At 44.9% G+C, this 16896-nt stretch overlaps 1 protein-coding gene and 1 non-coding gene across 45 annotated transcripts in view; one reads left to right on the top strand and one right to left on the bottom strand.

The window, feature by feature from the left end:
* APOO (apolipoprotein O) overlaps nt 1–16896 on the bottom strand; it is a 168454-nt gene that overhangs the window by 38175 nt on the left and 113383 nt on the right. For all 44 annotated transcript variants that reach the window (XR_016228114.1, XR_007912140.3, XR_011385647.1 and 41 more), the window contains 2 exons: nt 11195–11286; nt 5215–5295 (listed from right to left, as the gene is read on the bottom strand). Coding sequence is in view for 35 of the 44 variants with exons in the window: in XM_051827635.3 (XP_051683595.1) it covers nt 5215–5295; nt 11195–11286 (173 nt within the window). In the remaining 9 variants the exon portion in view is untranslated. The remainder of the gene's footprint in view (nt 1–5214; nt 5296–11194; nt 11287–16896) is intronic.
* On the top strand, nt 16219–16345 carry LOC127485042 (small nucleolar RNA SNORA31). The gene has a single exon (XR_007912244.1). It is a non-coding gene; the product is annotated as a small nucleolar RNA SNORA31 (small nucleolar RNA).

Genomic DNA, 16896 nt, shown 5'->3' on the forward strand with positions numbered 1-16896 from the left:
CCCAGTCCTTGGGCCCCTGCACCCATGTGGGAGACCTGGAAAAAGCTCCTGGCTCCTGGCTTTGGATCAGCACAGCTCCGGCCTTTGTGGCCAAGTGGGGCATGAACCAGCGGATGGAAGACCTCTTTCTCTTTCTCTCTCTCCCTCTCTCTCTCTCTCTCTGCCTCTCCTCACTCTGTGTAACTCTGACTTTCAAATAAAATAAATAAATCTTAAAAAAAAAACTAAGCCTTAGACCACATGATGATGACACTATTTCTAGACACACCTATCTTTGCTTCACAATTTTGACAGAGTTCATTTTAGCTGAAGCAGATAAATTCTTCTTGAGTAATGATGATGACAGGCTGAAAGACGACCTCATCCAAACTTTACTGGTAGAAGACTCAGTACAAACATCTATAATCAAGTTCTAAAAAGGAGAAGGCATGTGGCAGGACAGCAAAATGCCACAGACCTGTCTGGGTAATTCAGACTACTACAGCCTCACAGGAAGTAACAATTAAGAATTGAGTCATCATTCACACCTTTTAAAAATGTCAGGACCCTGCCTTTTTTTTTTTTAAAGAATAAGTTCAGGCAGAGTTAGAGAGAGAGAGAGAGAGTCAGAAAGAAAGGTCTTCCTTCCATTGGTTCACCCCCTATATGGTTGCCACGGCCGGCGCGCTGTGCCGATCCGAAGCCAGGAGCCAGGTGCTTCTCCTGGTCTCCCATGCAGGTGCAGGGCCCAAGCACTTGGGCCATCCTCCACTGCACTCCCTGGCCACAGCAGAGAGCTGGCCTGGAAGAGGGGCAACCGGGACAGAATCCAGCGCCCCGGCCGGGACTAGAACCCGGGGTGCCGGTGCTGCAAGGTGGAGGATTAGCCAAGTGAACCACGGCGCTGGCCAAGTTCAGGTATTCTTAAAAATTCATTTTCATTTTATTTGAAAGGCAGAGAGACAGAGACACAAACAGACACACACACACAAACACACACACATACATAGAGAGAGAGACACACAGAGAGAGAGAGAAAGTGGGAGCTCCCATCGACTGGTTCAAACTCCAAATGCCTGCAACAGCCAGGGCTCAGCTAGGTCAAAGCCAAGAGCCTGACATGCAACCTAGGTCTCTCACACAGGTGGCAGAGACCCAAATATATGAGCCACCACCTGCTGCCTCCCAGGGGGTGTGTTAGCAGGAAGCTGGAACGGGAAGTGGAGCTGGGACTTGAATCCAGGCACTCTGAGATGGGATGCAGGCATCTAAAGCAGCATTTTAATCACTGTGCTGAATGTCCACCCCAGGACCTGCTTTAAACACATCCACACATTTCTTTGTGTATAACCAACAGCAAGGACATCTGTTACGTTCTTAGAGTACAAACACCTAGGAATCAGATGATGCCTAATTGAAACTGGTAATTAAAGCCTGCTTTGGCCCGTGCCATGGCTCACTTGGCTAATTCTCCACCTGTGGCGCCGGCACCCCGGGTTCTAGTCCCAGTTGGGGCGCTGGGTACTAGTCCCGGTTGCTCCTCTTCCAGTCCAGCTCTCTGCTGTGGCCTGGGAGGGCAGTGGAGGATGGCCCAAGTGCTTGGGCCCCTGCACGTGCATGGGAGACCGGGAGGAAGTACCTGGCTCCTGGCTTCAGATCAGCACAGCGCGCCGGCCATAGCGGCCATTAGGGGAGTGAACCAATGGAAGGGAGACCTTTCTCTCTGTCTCTCTCAATTTCTATAACTCTCTCTCTCACTAACTCTGCCTGTTAAAAAAAAAAAAAAAAGCCTGCTTTGAAAACCATCCTCTAGGGGCCAGCACTATGGCACAGAGGGTTAATGTCCTGGCCTGAAGCACTGGCATTCCATATGGGTGCCAGTTCTAGTCCCAGCTGCTCCTCTTCCGATCCAGCTCTGCTATGGTCTGGGAAAGCAATAGAAGATGGCCCAAGTCCTTGGGCCCCTGCACCCATGTGGGAGACTGGAGGAAGCTCCTGGCTCCTGGCTTCAGATCAACGCAGCTCTGGCCATAGTGGCCATCTGGGGAGTGAACCAGTGGATGGAAGACCTTTCTCTCTTTCTCCTTCTCACTGTCAGTAACTCTAACTCTAAAATAAATAAAATAAAATGAAAGAAAGAAAGAAAGAAAACGAGCCTCTAAATAAGCTAAGAAACTAAAATCTCCATAAAGTGTCCCCCAATTCCCTTCAAAGAGACAGACTTCCTCATCCAAAAATCTTACATTTTTTCTTGTTACTATCTTCTGGCCCTTAGTAGTTTTGCCTTATATTTTGGTTGTGTGCTTTCCTTATCTCCTTTATTAGATTATATATTATTTTATAGTCTTTAAGAAAAGATATTCAGCTCTAGATCCCTAAAAAAGATTTCTGTTCCAAGTAGCTCAAATCTTCACTCTCATAAAAAACAAAATCCTGGCCGGCGCCGCAGCTCACTAGGCTAATCCTCCGCCTTGCAGCGCCGGCACACCGGGTTCTAGTCCCGGTCGGGGCACTGGATTCTGTCCCGGTTGCCCCTCTTCCAGGCCAGCTCTCTGCTGTGGCCAGGGAGTGCAGTGGAGGATGGCCCAAGTGCTTGGGCCCTGCACCCGCATGGGAGACCAGGAGAAGCACCTGGCTCCTGCCATCAGATCAGCGCGGTGCACTGGCCGCAGCGCGCCAGCCACGGTGGCCATTGGAGGGTGAACCAACGGCAAAGGAAGACCTTTCTCTCTGTCTCTCTTTCTCACTGTCCACTCTATCAAAAAAAAAAAAATCCTGAAATCTACAAACCCCAACAAGGCAGAAAGGTGAAGTGATAAAAACAAAACAAAACAAAAAAACAATAGTAATTCAAGATCAAATAATTCCTTAAGTCTCAGTGCTGTGGTACAGTGGGTTACCGCCCTGGCCTGAAGCGCCGGCATCCCATATGGGTGCTGGTTCTAGTCCCAGCTGCTCCACTTGCGATCCAGCTCTCTGCTATGACCTGAGATAGCAGTAGAAGATGGCCCAAGTCCTTGGGCCCCTGCACCCATCTGGGAGACCCAGAAGAAGCTCCTGGCTCCTGGCTTCGGATCGGCGCAGCTCCGGCCACTGCAGCCAACTGGGGAGTGAACCAGCGGATGGAAGACACCTCTCTCTCTCTTTTTGCCTCTCCTCTCTCTGTTTAACTCTAACTTTCAAATAAATAAATAAATCTTAAAAAAAATTCCTGAAATAAAATGGATGGGATTTTGAATTGACAGAGCCTTCTGCTACTTTTCATTTGAAGAAACTTTTAGTCAGAGCAGGTGTCTGGCACAGCAATTAAGCTGTTGCTTCAGACTACTGCATTCTATATCGGAGTGCCTGGGTTTGAATCCCAGCTCCATTCTTGATTTTTGCTTCTTGCTAAGGCACATCTTGCAAGGCAGCAGGTGATGGTGCAAGCAGCTGGGTCCCTGAAACCCACTTGGGAAATCCAGAATGAGTTTTGGGCTCCCAGCTTTGGCTTGGCCCAGTCCCAGTTATTGTAGGCATTTGGGGATTTGAACCAGCAGATGGGAACTCTCTTGTCTCTGTTGCTCTGCCTTTCAAATAAAAAATGAAAACAAATTTTAAAAACTTGTAGTAAATATTTAATGCAGTCAATATTAATTTTATTAACTTCTACTGAGGACAGACAGATCAGAAAAATCATGCTTGCAGAGTAAACGAATGGAAGGACACTCTGCATTGTCAATGACTCTGAAGAGGGCAAAGGTATGAAAGAGCAGCGGAAGAAACGCAAACCAACCGTGAGTTAATGGAAATCTTTGCCAGTCCACTCCCCAAAGACCTGCATGTCAATTCAAACGGGTTTAATACCTCATCTTTCCCATCCCACAAAATGCTGGCCTGGTTAACTCACGTTCCAATCACAGTCCCTTTGCTCCTGCTCTGGGCTGAACTCTCAAAGTGGCCAGAGAAAGGTGCTCCCTGGGCCCCTCACTGTACCTTGAGTATGCACATGTGTCTACATAGACACCACAATAACCCCACAGGGGCACCTGGGGGACCGCCTCTGGCTCTGGTGTGCCTGTCTGTGGTCATAACTGCAGGAAGCATTTGGCAGCCAGGGCTGATTTCATTTCACTTTCCACGTTTCCATCTAGGGCTGTGTATAGTTTTTCTGACATTTTATTTCCTTTCCCATATAAAATTCAGTGTGGACTTAACTAAGTTTTTAAACAGGAAAGAAAGCTTCCAAAGAAAATGTCAGAGAAATGAAAATAAAGCTGTTAGTGTTTATTCTTTAAAGGGGCTTGCCAAGGGACACTTGATACCGATACAGAAATTCAACTTCAGAGCTGGCTTCAACAGGCTCCCAAGGGACTCATTCCTCTAGATAGCATGAGTCCAAAAATCAGTCTTAAGATTTCACTGGAAGATTAATTTTGTAAACAATGAGGAGGGCTTATAATTTATTCTATAACGTTACCTTCAAATTCTAGTACAAAATTCTGGATTGCAATTTTGAGATCACTATTAATATATTTTTTTAAAGATCTATTATATTTATTTGAAAGAGCAAGAGAAAGGGAGGTTGGTCTTCCACCCACTGGTTCACTCCCCAAATGGCTGCAATGGCCGAAGCTGAGCCAATCCGAAGTAAGGAGTCAGGAGCTTCTTCTGGGTCTCCCACATGGGTACAGAGGCCCAAAGACTTGGGCCATCTTCTGCTGCTTTCCCAGCCACATTAGCAGGAAGCTGGAGTGGAGCAGCTGGGACTTAAACCAGCACCCATGTGGGATGCCAGTGCTTCAGGCCAGAGCTTTAACCTGCTATGCCACAGCACCAGCCCCTCACTACAAATATTTTAAAGCATATTTTTAGGGGCAGCCATTTGGTTAAGAGTCCAATTACAACAGGCACATCCCCTGCTGAAATGCCTGAGTTCAAGTCCAGCCTCCACTCCTGATTCCAGCTTTCTGCTAATGTGTACCCTGGAAGGCAGTGGTAATGGCTCAAGTAGTTGGGCTTCTGCCACTCATGTGGGAGAACTGGACTGAGTTCTCAGCTCCTGGCTGTTGTGGGCATTTAGGGCATCAAAGAGCAGGTGGAAGATATCGCCTACCCTCTCAGCCTTTCCAATAAACAAAATTTTTTTTAAAAAAGAGAAAAAGTAAAGCAAACAGGGTTATGCAATATTTTACAAAACCCTACAGAAATCCCATATTTAAAGTGAAAGAAGATAATGAAAATGATTTTTCTTACCTTTTGAAAGTTCTCCTTCCACAAATCTTCTACAACGATATATCCTCGTAAACCCCAGTCATACAATTTCTCCCCACTGACCTTGAAACAGAACAGAAAAGATCTGTTGTTAGTCCACACATGACTTTGTATGGATAGATGATTTTGTTTCCTTTTTTCATTTCCAAAAGAACTGTTATTTGAGAATGTGAGTATTACAAGAAGTCTCAGGAAATATACATTAAAACTGTAGAATATAACCTACTAAAATATACTAAGAAAGACAAAGAAGAAAAACTATTCTAGCTGGGTACAGTTATCTTTTTTTATATAAAAGATTTATTTTATTTCAGAGACAGAGTTACAGAGAGGGGAGGAAGAGGGAGAGGAAGAAGGGGGGGGGGGCAAGAGCCAGAGAGAGTGTTTCCATTCACTGGTTCATTTTCCAAATGGCCACAATGGCAGAGGGCTGGGCCACACCAAAACCATGAACTTGACCCAGGTCTCCCACGTGGGTACAGGGACCCCAGCACTTGGGCCATCTTCCACTGCTTATCCAGGCACATTAGCACAGAGGCAGATTGGAAATGGAGCAGCTGGGACTCAAACCAATGCACACATGGGATGACGGCGCCGCAGGTAACAGCTTAACCCACTGCACCATATGGGTGGCTAGATTGAGTCCTGGCTGCTCCACTTCTGATCCATCTCCCTGATAATGTGCTTGGGAAAACAGCAGAGGATGGCCCAAGTGCTTGGGACCCTGCACCCACGTAAGAGACCCAAATAGAGCTTCAGGCTCCTGGCTTCAGCCTGGCCCAGCCCCAGCAGTTGGGAGCACTAGGTTGTGAACCAGCGAACCAAAGACCTCTGTTTCTCTCTGTAACTCTGCCTTTCAAATAAATAAATCTTTAAAAAAAAAACTGATCTTTGTATAGCATTGTAGTTGATACAGCACTTTCACCGGAATGATCTCTAGCCTGTGTAACGCTGTGTGGTAGAGACGAAACCGCAAGGAAACACTCGGAGGCCAAGTCTTAGGTTGTAGCACTAGTAAACTCAGGAGTCTTTGCAACATGCTAATTTCTGACAAGTCATATTCTTCCAGTTGCTCCTACTGTTCTTAAAATAAACAATAGGCTATGATGCTCAGACTCACTGGTAGACATGCTGAACATTTAGCACATATGAGGGTACTGCAAAAAGTTCATGGAAATCTGAATTAAAAGATATATTTGCTTGGATACAAAAAGTTTTTGAAATCTAAGCACATAGTGTTTTCATAATGCACATTTTAAAAAAGATTTATTTATTTATGTATTTGAAAGTCAGAGTTACGGAGAAGGAAAACCGGAGGCAGAGAGAGACAGAGATCTTCCATCTGCTGGTTCACTTCCTAAATGACCACAAGAGCCAGGGCTGGATCAGGCAGAAGCAAGAAGCTTCATCCAGGACTCCCACATGGGTGGAGAGGTCCAAGCACTTGGGCCATCCTCCACCACTTTCCCAGGCACATTAGTAGGGAGCTGGATCAGAAGTGGAACACCCAGGACTTGAACCTTCTATGCCACAGTGCCAGCCCCCCATAATACACATTTTTCATGAGTTTTTTGAAGACCCGTTCTATATGGTACTGTTCCAAGTATTTTACGTCTCTCAGAGGAAAAGTACCATTCTCCATAAATCTAAGGATTTTCTTTTAGAACTTTTAGCTAAAGCGACTGAACAGAAAACAAAACATAAGCAATTAAGTGGCATATAATAGATCAGGATATTCACAAAAGGAAATCTAAACAATACTGAAACAGTATCAGAAAATTTCTTTTAGTTAATGATTTTTTTTCATTTTTTGGTTTTATTTTGGTAAAAGTGGTTGGTTTCATTGTGTTAAAATACATATAAAAGAAATTTTACCATTTTAACCATTTTTAGGTATACAATTCAGTGGCATTACGTATATTCACAGTGTTGTACAATCTTCATTACTATCTGTATCCAGAACTTTTCTGTAATGTCAAATACATCACTGATGTTTTACCAGCTCACTTCAAAAAGTTCATGGAGGGGCTGGCTTTGTGGCACAGCGAGTTAAGCCGCCATTATCCTAACTGCTCCACTTCCGATCCAGCTCCCTGCTAACGTGCCAGGAAAAGCAGCAGATGATGACCCAAGTGCTTGGGCCCCTGCCACCACTGTGGGAGACCTGGATGGAGTGCTGGGGTCCTAGCTTTGACCTGGTTAGCCCAGCCATTGCAGGCACTTGGGGAGTGAGCCAACAGATAAAGATCTCTCTCTCCCTCTGTTTCTCTCTCCCTCTTTCTGTAATTCTGCCTTTCAATTAATTAAATCTTTATAATAAAAAAAGTTCATGGAACATGTATATCATGATAAAAGTATGCATGGATCTCAAAATTTTTCTACAACAAAATAAACGTTATCTTTCAATTCCATTTTCTATGAACTTTTTGAAGTAGCCTCCTATATGTAGTGAAAATAGTTAATTGTTTAGTTCTGGCTTATCTGATGTACAAACAACGAATTCTTTCCCACTGAATTTAAAAATAAGTAAGAATGCAACACAAATTTACTATCTAGGTTGTGAATACAAGAGATGTTCCCCAAGACCGGCATTGTGGTACAGTAGGCCAAGCTGTCACCAATAAGGTCAGCATCCCATATGTGAGCACGGGTTTAAGTGCTGGCTGTCCACTTCTGATTTAGCTCCCCTCTACTGATTTAGCCTGGGAAACCAACAGAGGATGGCACAGGTGCTTGGGTCCTTGCCACCCATGTGGGAGACCCAAATGGAGTTCTTCGTTCCTGGTTTCAGTCTTCCGGCTGTTGCAACCATCTGGTAAGTAAATCAGCAGATAGATCTCTTTTTCTCCTCCTCTGTGTCACTCTGTCTCTCTCTCTCTCTCTCTCTTTTTTTTTTTTTTTTTTTTTTTTTTGACAGGCAGAGTTAGACAGTGAAAGAGAGAGAGAGAAAGGTCTTCCTTCCATTGGTTCACCCCCCAAATGGCCGCTATGGCCGGCACTGCGCCAATCCGAAGCCAGGAGCCAGGTGCTTCCCCCTGGTCTCCCATGCGGGTGCAGGGCCCAAGCACTTGGGCCATCCTCCACTGCCTTCCCAGGCCACAGCAGAGAGCTGGTCTGGAAGAGGAGCAACCGGGACAGAATCCGGCGCCCCGACCGGGACTAGAACCCAGGGTGCCGGTGCTGCAGGCGGAGGATTAGCCTAGTGAGCTGCGGTGCCGGCTGTCACTCTGCCTTTCAAATAAATAAAGTAAATCTTTTTAAAAAAAGAGATGTTTTGCAATATATGCTGCAGCAGTTAACACAAAAAGACCTCCACACAGAGGGCAGTCACATCTGCTTTTCTTTTTTTTTTTTTTTAAAGATTTATTTGAAAAGCAGAGTTATAGAGAGAGGGAGACACACACACACAGAGAGAGAGAGAGAGAGAGAGAGAGAGAGATTTCATCTGCTGGTTCACTCCCCAGATAGCTACAACAGCCAGGACTGGGCCAGGAACCAGGAGCTACATCTGGGTCTTGCACACAGGTGGGAGGAGCCCAAACACTTGGACCATCTTCTGGTGCTTTTCAGAGGCCATTAGCAGGGAGCTGCATCAGAAGTGGAACCGCAGGGACATGAACTAGCACCCATATGGGATGCTGGCATCACAGGAGGCAGCTGCACCTGCTATGCCACAACGCCAGTCCCCAAATCTGCTTTTCAATCAACAGCCTAGCCCCACACTTCCCACCCCAGCCGTATACAAAAGCAAAACAGACTGACAGATGTTTAATTATTTTATTATCTAGGGCAAGCCGAGTTACTGACAAGAGTCAGGACTGGAGCAGGGATGGGAACATTAATTATCTGCCTCCAGGTTTGTTATAAACAATGCCAAAGCCATGCTGGAAAGATCTTTTCCTTCTTTTTAAGTTTTTTTAACTTTCAAATCTATCAATTTTTAACATTTTGCCACATTCACTTCATATGTAAACATTATCTACATACACATATATATTTTTTCTTGAAAACAGATATTAATATTGCAAAGTAAGGAATTCACGATAATGATCACAGAGTGGGAAAGAAGGGTACATTGTCATGTACATGATTCAGTGAAGCAATACTTATAACTATACAGCAAATGATATGACAGCCATATAATTTTTATACTCTATATTAACTTTTTTTTAAACTAGATTGTCTTGTACTGTCTTTTTTTAAAGATTTTATTCATTTATTTGAAAGGCAGTTACAAAGAAAGGGAGGGACAGAGAGAAAGGTCTTCCATCCGCTGGTTCACTCCTCAGATGGTCACAATGGCCCAGAGCTGGGCTGATCCAAAGCCAGGAGCCAGGGGCTTCTTCCAGATCTCCCACATTGGTACAGGGTCCCAAGGACTTGGGTCATCTTCCACTACTTTCCCAGGCCATAGCAGGGAGCTGGATCAGAAGTGGAGCAGCTAGGACATGAATTGGCACCCACGTGGGATACTGGTGCCACAGTGGAGTCTTAGCCTACTATGCCAGAGCACTGGCCCTTATATTAACTTCTACAAATAAGAAAAAATGTGTGATATTTGTCTTTCGGGGTCCGGCTTATTTCACCAAGCATAATAATCTCAAGTTCCATTCATTTTGTTGATGTTGGAAAGATCTGAGCAGCAACTGCCACCAAAGCGATCAGTCTCTCACAGCTGGGGCCGCTGGATTCCCATCTACAACTCTAGCCCAATCCAGGAACCTGGACTCAGTTCTGCCACAAGAAATCCAGGGAACTCAGTATGTAGTTGCTGTAGCTCAGGTCCTCAGAGCCCAATTCTGGTGAGTACAGGGTCATCCCCTCCAGTGACGGAGTCTCCCTGTGAGGTGTCAAATCTGGCAACCTGGTCCATAGCTCCATAGGCCACCCACCCAGGACCTCAAAACCTAGAGCCTGCTTTGCTCTTGTCAGTCTTCCAACACAGGCTGCTGGCCCCAACCCTCCCCAGCCTCTGTGTCTGACTCAGCTGGCCTGAGAAGCTGCATCTCTAACAAGCTCCAGGGGATGCTGATAGTGCTGTTCAGGAGACCATGCTTTGAGAACTGCTGCTTCGGTTGTACTCAAGTGGCCTGCCACTGTCATCTGCCTCCTTGTCAGGACATCAGCAAGTTGAGGCCTGAAGGGTAAGGAAGGCGCGGAAAATTGAGAGTCCAAAGAAAGGTGCTCCCAGCAGAGGGGAGTACATGTCCCCAAGTCCCTAGCATGGAAAGCAAGGGCACCGCCAGTACCAGGGAGAAGGCTTGGAGGCCAGAACACAGTCTAGCTGTGAGCCCGGAGAACAGGCTATGATCAGATACGCTCACGCTGAGAATGACCCAGCTGAGAGCCAGCAAAGGTCAGCTTGGGAATTTCAGTTAAGACTTCTAAGTACGCAAAAAAGTATCATAAATTTTCTTTGATATTCAAATCAATGCACATTCTCCAAATACTGGTATTATTGGAAGAAGGGCCAGAACTGAGGTACATAGTGGAGAAAAACACTTACACTTGCTAAAATTCATCTTATATGTGCAAAAAATTTTAGTCTAGTGTTAGAAAACTGCAAAATAGGGGCAGGCATTGGTGCCACAATTAACATCCCACACTGGAGTCCAGGGTTTAAGTCCAGCTCCACTCCAGATTCGAGCTTCCTGCTGCTAATATGCACCCTGGGAGGCAGCAGGTGAAGGCTTAAGTACGTGGGTCCCTGTCACACACATGGGAGACTTGGATTGGGTTCCAGGCTCTTGGCTCTGTCCTGGCACAGTCTTGGCCATTGCAGGCACTTGAGGAGTGAATCAGCAAATGAAAGTTCTCTCTGTCTCTCTCTCTCTCTCTCTCTCTGCCTTTCAAATAAATAACTATTGTTAACAAACTGCAGAATAGAATAAAATTAAGGAGAAAACTCATGTTGTTCATAGGAGAAAATGAAGGACACCCTGGCTCGCAGGTGCTAACTCACCTGGGCAAATGCGATGGTTTGTTGTGGGTAATAGATAGAGGCAGCTAATCCCATGAAACCAGGAGGATACACCAGCTTCTTTATTTTTGAACCTAACAAATCAAAGGTCGGAAACATCATTAGATGATTCATCGGCCTTATGACCACAATTTACCGCACACGTTTAATACTGAGTAACATTTCTTTGGTCCTAGATTGAGAGAAGGTACCTAATAATACTATTATACCAAAAAGAACCACAACATTTTATAGACTTATTGAGAGAGAACTCACACAATTCACTCATCTAAAGTATACAGTGGCTTTCAGTACATTCAGAGTGGTGCAACCATCAGCACTGTCACTTTTAGAACATTTTAATCATCCTTAAAAGAACCGGGGTCCACTGGCAGTCACTGCCCAATACCCCTGCCCAGCCCCTGCCCTAGGCAACCACTAATCTACTTTTTATCCTTACAGATTTGCCTACTTTGGATCTTTTGTATAAAAGGAATCATATAACATATGGTCCTTTGTGACTGGCTTCCTTCACTCAGCAATGTTTTCAACACAACTACCCCGTCTAAGGAAGCAGAAAAAAAGACTGTTTTGAAAATAAACAAACAAACCAGTATTTTGGTTTCTCCAGTTTATATTCTTTGATGGCAAACTGGTTTCCTATTTAAATACTAAACACAAGAGTTCCTGTCTTTCTCCTTCCTGAGACTCCATTAAAAAAACCGTAACAGAAAATAGTACAGATGAATAAACCCACAACGAAGGGTAAATGTGTGGAGAAGCCATTGGCAGGTAGGAAGTATTCAAGAATTTTCACAAAATGGAGCACAAACAGAAAAAAAGCCTTGAAGTCTTCAGGAGATTGCAGCCAAATAAAGAACAGATCTAAGGGCTGGCACTGTGGTGTAGCCAGTAAAGCAGCCGCCTGCAGTGCTGGCATCCCACATGGGCGCCGGTTCAAGTCTCAGCTGCTCCACTTCTGATCAGCTCTCTGCTGTGGCCTGGGAAAGCAGTAGAAGATGGCCCAAGTCCTTGGGCCCCTGCACCCACGTGGGAGATCTGGAAGAAGCTCCTGAATCCTGGCTTTGGGTCAGCTCAGCTCTGGCCATTGTGGCCATCTGGGGAGTGAACCATTGGATGGAAGACCCCCCCCCACCTCTCTGTTACTCTGCCTTTCAAGTAAATAAATAAATAAATCTTTGAGGGGGGTGGGGAAAGAACAGATCTACCCCACCAGGCAGGGATGGTGGGTATTTTAGGGAGCAGACCTGGCAACCAGGGATCAAGACAGGGGACAACTGCAAGCACTGTGCATGGACCAGTTGACCCGTTCCTTCTCCCACACCATCCATAGCCAGGGAGTCACATCAAGACAAAATTTATTTATTTACTTTTAATTTGTATGTATTTCAAAGGTAGACACACACAAATATCTTCCAACTGCTAGTTCACTCACTAAATGTCTGCAACTGCTAGAGCTGGACCAAACCAAAGCCATGACCCCAGAACTCCACCTAAGTCTCCTATGTGGTTGACAGGAACCCAAGTACTTGAGCCACCATCTGCTGCCTCCCAGGGTGTACATCAGCAGGAAGCTGGAATGAGAAGCAGAGCCAGAACTCAAACTCAAGCACTCTGACTTGAGATGTCAGCATCTGGAGTAATGTCTTAACCACTGTGCCAAATGCCTGCCCCATGGCCAAATTCTCAAAAAGGGAGAGGGTATCACTAAAGAAACACCACAGAATTTCTGCTGAGAACCAAATAGATGGCTGAGCAAGAGATAGCATTTGTGTCAGTGCCTACACATAAAGCCCTCCTTACATTAGCACTGAGCACCGGCACTCCCATATAAGGTCAAGTCCCATCCAGCTCACCAAGGGGAAGAGAACCTGCCTATCAGCAAAACCCCACCCCTCCCCATGCACAAAGAGTTCTTCCTAGCATTTCAATTGCTCCATTCTGAAACATGACCAGACAGCCAAGGATCACCAGTCAATTTGAGGAAAATGTGCAAGATAAAAGAGAAGACCAAGACAAGCAAGAATTAAAAAGTGACCCCACAGGAAAGAGAACTTCAAAACAAAGCTAAACCTGTCATTAAGTATCATTAAATAAATTCAAAAAACTGCTACATTAAAAGAAAAAAAGAAGTCTATGGAAAAAGAACATTCAGAGAACAAGAATGAGCTTGGAAGTGAGCAAAGTAAAAAGTTGAATAGAACAAAATAAAATAATCAAGAAAAAGAGACAAATAGGGTCATTTTAAATGACCCAACTACTAATTAATGTGAGTTTCGAAAACAAAAAGAATGAGAGCAAACTTTCAAAGACACAAGGATAAATTATCTTCCTTCTCAGCAGAGGGCTGCAAGCCAGCAGAATGTCCAACCAAGGAATGAAAACATCTGCATCCATTCACAGCATCATGGAAATTCAGAATAGTAAAGATTAAGAGAAGATTCTCAAGGCTTCCAGGAAGAAGCAAACATTCAGACTGGCTATCTATTCCCATCTGCAACACTGGATGCTAGAAAACATGGCCTCCAGAGTTTTCATGAAAAACAAATTCTATGCTCAACCAAACTAACACTTGATATGAAGGGAGAAAGTCATTTTCACACATGCAAGGTCTTGACAAGTTTACCTCCACATGTGCTTTTCTCAAAGTGACTTAAGCATGTAGTCCAACAGCTTGGCAGAGTAAACCAAGGGGAAGGTAATGTGGAAACCAGGAAAAGGGGCTCAAACCCAAGAAGTAGAAAGAAGTCCCAAATCACCGGCTATGTTGAAGTCTCAAGCTAGAAGGTCGGAGGCTGGAGGCTGTAGGAGAAAGGGGACTGGAACAAACAGATAGCAGCGTGCAGAGCTTACAGAAACCTGACAGTGAGGTTAAGAAAATGGATAGCTGGTGAAACAGGAAGAGACATACGGAGCTGACATTGGAAGTAAGAGTCAGTAAAGGGTGATAATAATGCCATCTTAAGTGTTAAATTGACCATATAGATAGGATTATGTGGTAAAAGGATCATATAAATAAGATAAATGTCTGGTAATAACAATAAAGAACTAAAAAGGAGAGAATGTTACAACATGGGAAGCAGTCCACACAGCAGACTCAGAATGACAATTATTTTAAGTAGCATTCTGACTTCAGAATCAACCCTTAAGGCATCTTGGTCTGGCTGAAAAGCCCATGAAAGCATTTCAGGCATGGAAAGCCAAGGCACTGTGGCAAAAAAAACGTCCTGCATGAAGGATCTCTGTGAGTGAGACCCCAGTGGAAAGAAGGGGCCATCAAAAAAGGAGGTACCTATCTCTGAAGGGAGGAGAGAACTTCTACTTTGATTATGGCCTTGTCTAAATACTGACGGAGATTGTGGACTCAAGAGACTTCCATAGCCTTGGCAGCTCTTGTCAAGAGCCTCAGGTGATTACTGACGTCATACATAAGAGTGTTCATTGTTCAATTAACAACAGGAGTCACTGTGCACTTAATCCCCATGTAGGACCTCTGTCCTCCTTGAGTTGTACTGTGAAAATTAACTGTAAAACTTGTTCTCAGTTTTTTATATTTTGTATGTGTGTATGTGTGTGCAAATTGTTGAAATCTTTTCTTAGTATAGAGTTGGTCTTCTGCATATAAAGTTAACTGAAAATGAATCTTAATGGAGAAAAGGGCTGGGAATGGGAGAGGGAGGAGGAGGTGGGGTGGGAGGGCAGGTATGGTGGGAAGAATTACTATATTCCTAAAGTTGTACTTATGAAATTTATACTTATTAAATAAAAGGTTTCTTTGTGAAAAAAGTCAGTAAAAGGCACACTCTTTTTGACACGGGACCCATAAAAATGCCAGCACAGCATATGTTCATAATATCTCCACAGTTCTGGGCCAGTGCTGTGGTGCACTATGTTAATCCTCCACCTGTGGTGCCGGCATCCCATATGGGCGCCGGTTCTAGTCCTGGTTGCTCCTCTTCCAGTCCAGCTCTCTGCTGTGGCCCGGGAGGGCAGTGGAGGATGGCCCAAGTGCTTGGGCCCCTGCACCCGCATGGGAGACCAGGAAGAAGCTCCTGGCTTCGGACCGGTGCAGCGCCGGCTGTGGCGGCCATTTGGGGAGTGAACCAACAGAAGGAAGACCTTTCTCTCTGTCTCTCTCTCTCACTGTCTGTAACTCTACCAGCCAAATAAATAAATAAAATCTTAAAAAAATTGCACAGTTCTAATCATATGGGCACTGTTTTTTGGCTTTAAACTTTAAACAGACAAATATTAAAGTATGGAACTGGGGTTATAGAAGAGAATACAAATGCTATCAACCTAGACTAATAATGTTTCTGTTCTGGTTCTATGCCTGGATTGAAAAGGTATAATTAATTAACCTAGAAGAGAAAAGCCTTTTACATCCCTGGGATGCCCCTATCCACATGAAGCTGTAAGTACCTGGGCAGCTCACACAGTGGGGACCAGGTACGGAGCAGCAAACCTCCATCCAGTCATGTTTTGCTCCTCTAGTCAAAGCTGATGAGTGTTAACTCTTGGGCCTCCAGCTCCTGTTGGTTCACATAGTGAGTTGGGGACTCCACAACTTCAAGTAAGAGATGAGATCATACACTCCCTATCCACATCTACCTGCCCCACACCTCCCAAGAAGCCAGTGCTGTGAGCTGTAGCCACCAGCATTGCCAGAGGTAACTGGCTGGCTGCACTGCTAGGGGAAGTCATTGGAAGGCAACAGTGGCAACAGCCACCTGCCAACCTTCAGTGGTCCAGCTGAACCCACTTCCTTTGAATGATCATCCGCTCACTTCTCTGGGAGTCTCTTGTCACCACCATGATCATGGACATCCTCATCAACTGAGACTACCTTACCAGACACAATCAAGAAAACCGACCAGGAGCTCACAGGACTGCTGCCACCACCTGCTCCATCTACCTGGAGGCACCTGCAATCCACTCTGGCCACCCATAAACACACATTCGATCCACTCCTCTTGATCCACAAAGCCCTCTGAATCTCTGCATTCAGGCCCTTCTGTATTACACCTTGAACAGTTTGTTGTTGTTATTTTGGTTTGCACCAGGATGCTAAAGAAAAATCCCTGTACTTTCTCTGTCTTTGTGGCAACCCAGACTGAATTGCGGAATACATTTGTATATATAAAAAAAAAAGTTTGTGGAAAATGAAATTAAAAGATAAATGTTTTTCAGTGCCAAAAATTTTGAAATCCATACCTAGCTTTTTCACATTATGCATTTCCGGGGCTGGGGCTGTGGCATAGCAGGTAAAGCCACTGCCTGTAGTGCCGGTATCCCATGTGGGCACAGGTTTGAGTCCCAGCTACTCCACTTCCAATTCAGCTCTCTGCTATGGTCTTGGAAAGCAGTAGAAGATGGCCCAAGTCCTTGGGTCCCTGCACCTGTGTGGGAGACCTGGAAGAAGCTCCTGGCTCCTGACTTTGGATTGGTGCAGCTCCAGCCATTGTGGCCATCTGGGGAGTGAACCAGCAGATGGAAGACCTCTCTCTCTCTCTTTCTCTTTCTCTCTCTGCCTCTCCTTCTCTCTCTGTGTAACTCTGACTTTCAAGTAAATAAATAAATCTTTAAAAAAAAAACACATTTCCCATGAACTTTACTTTTTAAAAGATTTTCTTGTTCATCTGAAAGGCAGAATTATAGAGACTGAAAGCTCTTCGATCAGTTGG

Source organism: Oryctolagus cuniculus, chromosome X (assembly GCF_051225735.1).
Source record: "Oryctolagus cuniculus isolate XC-2025 breed Fujian yellow rabbit chromosome X, ASM5122573v1, whole genome shotgun sequence".
Taxonomy (NCBI): domain Eukaryota; kingdom Metazoa; phylum Chordata; class Mammalia; order Lagomorpha; family Leporidae; genus Oryctolagus; species Oryctolagus cuniculus.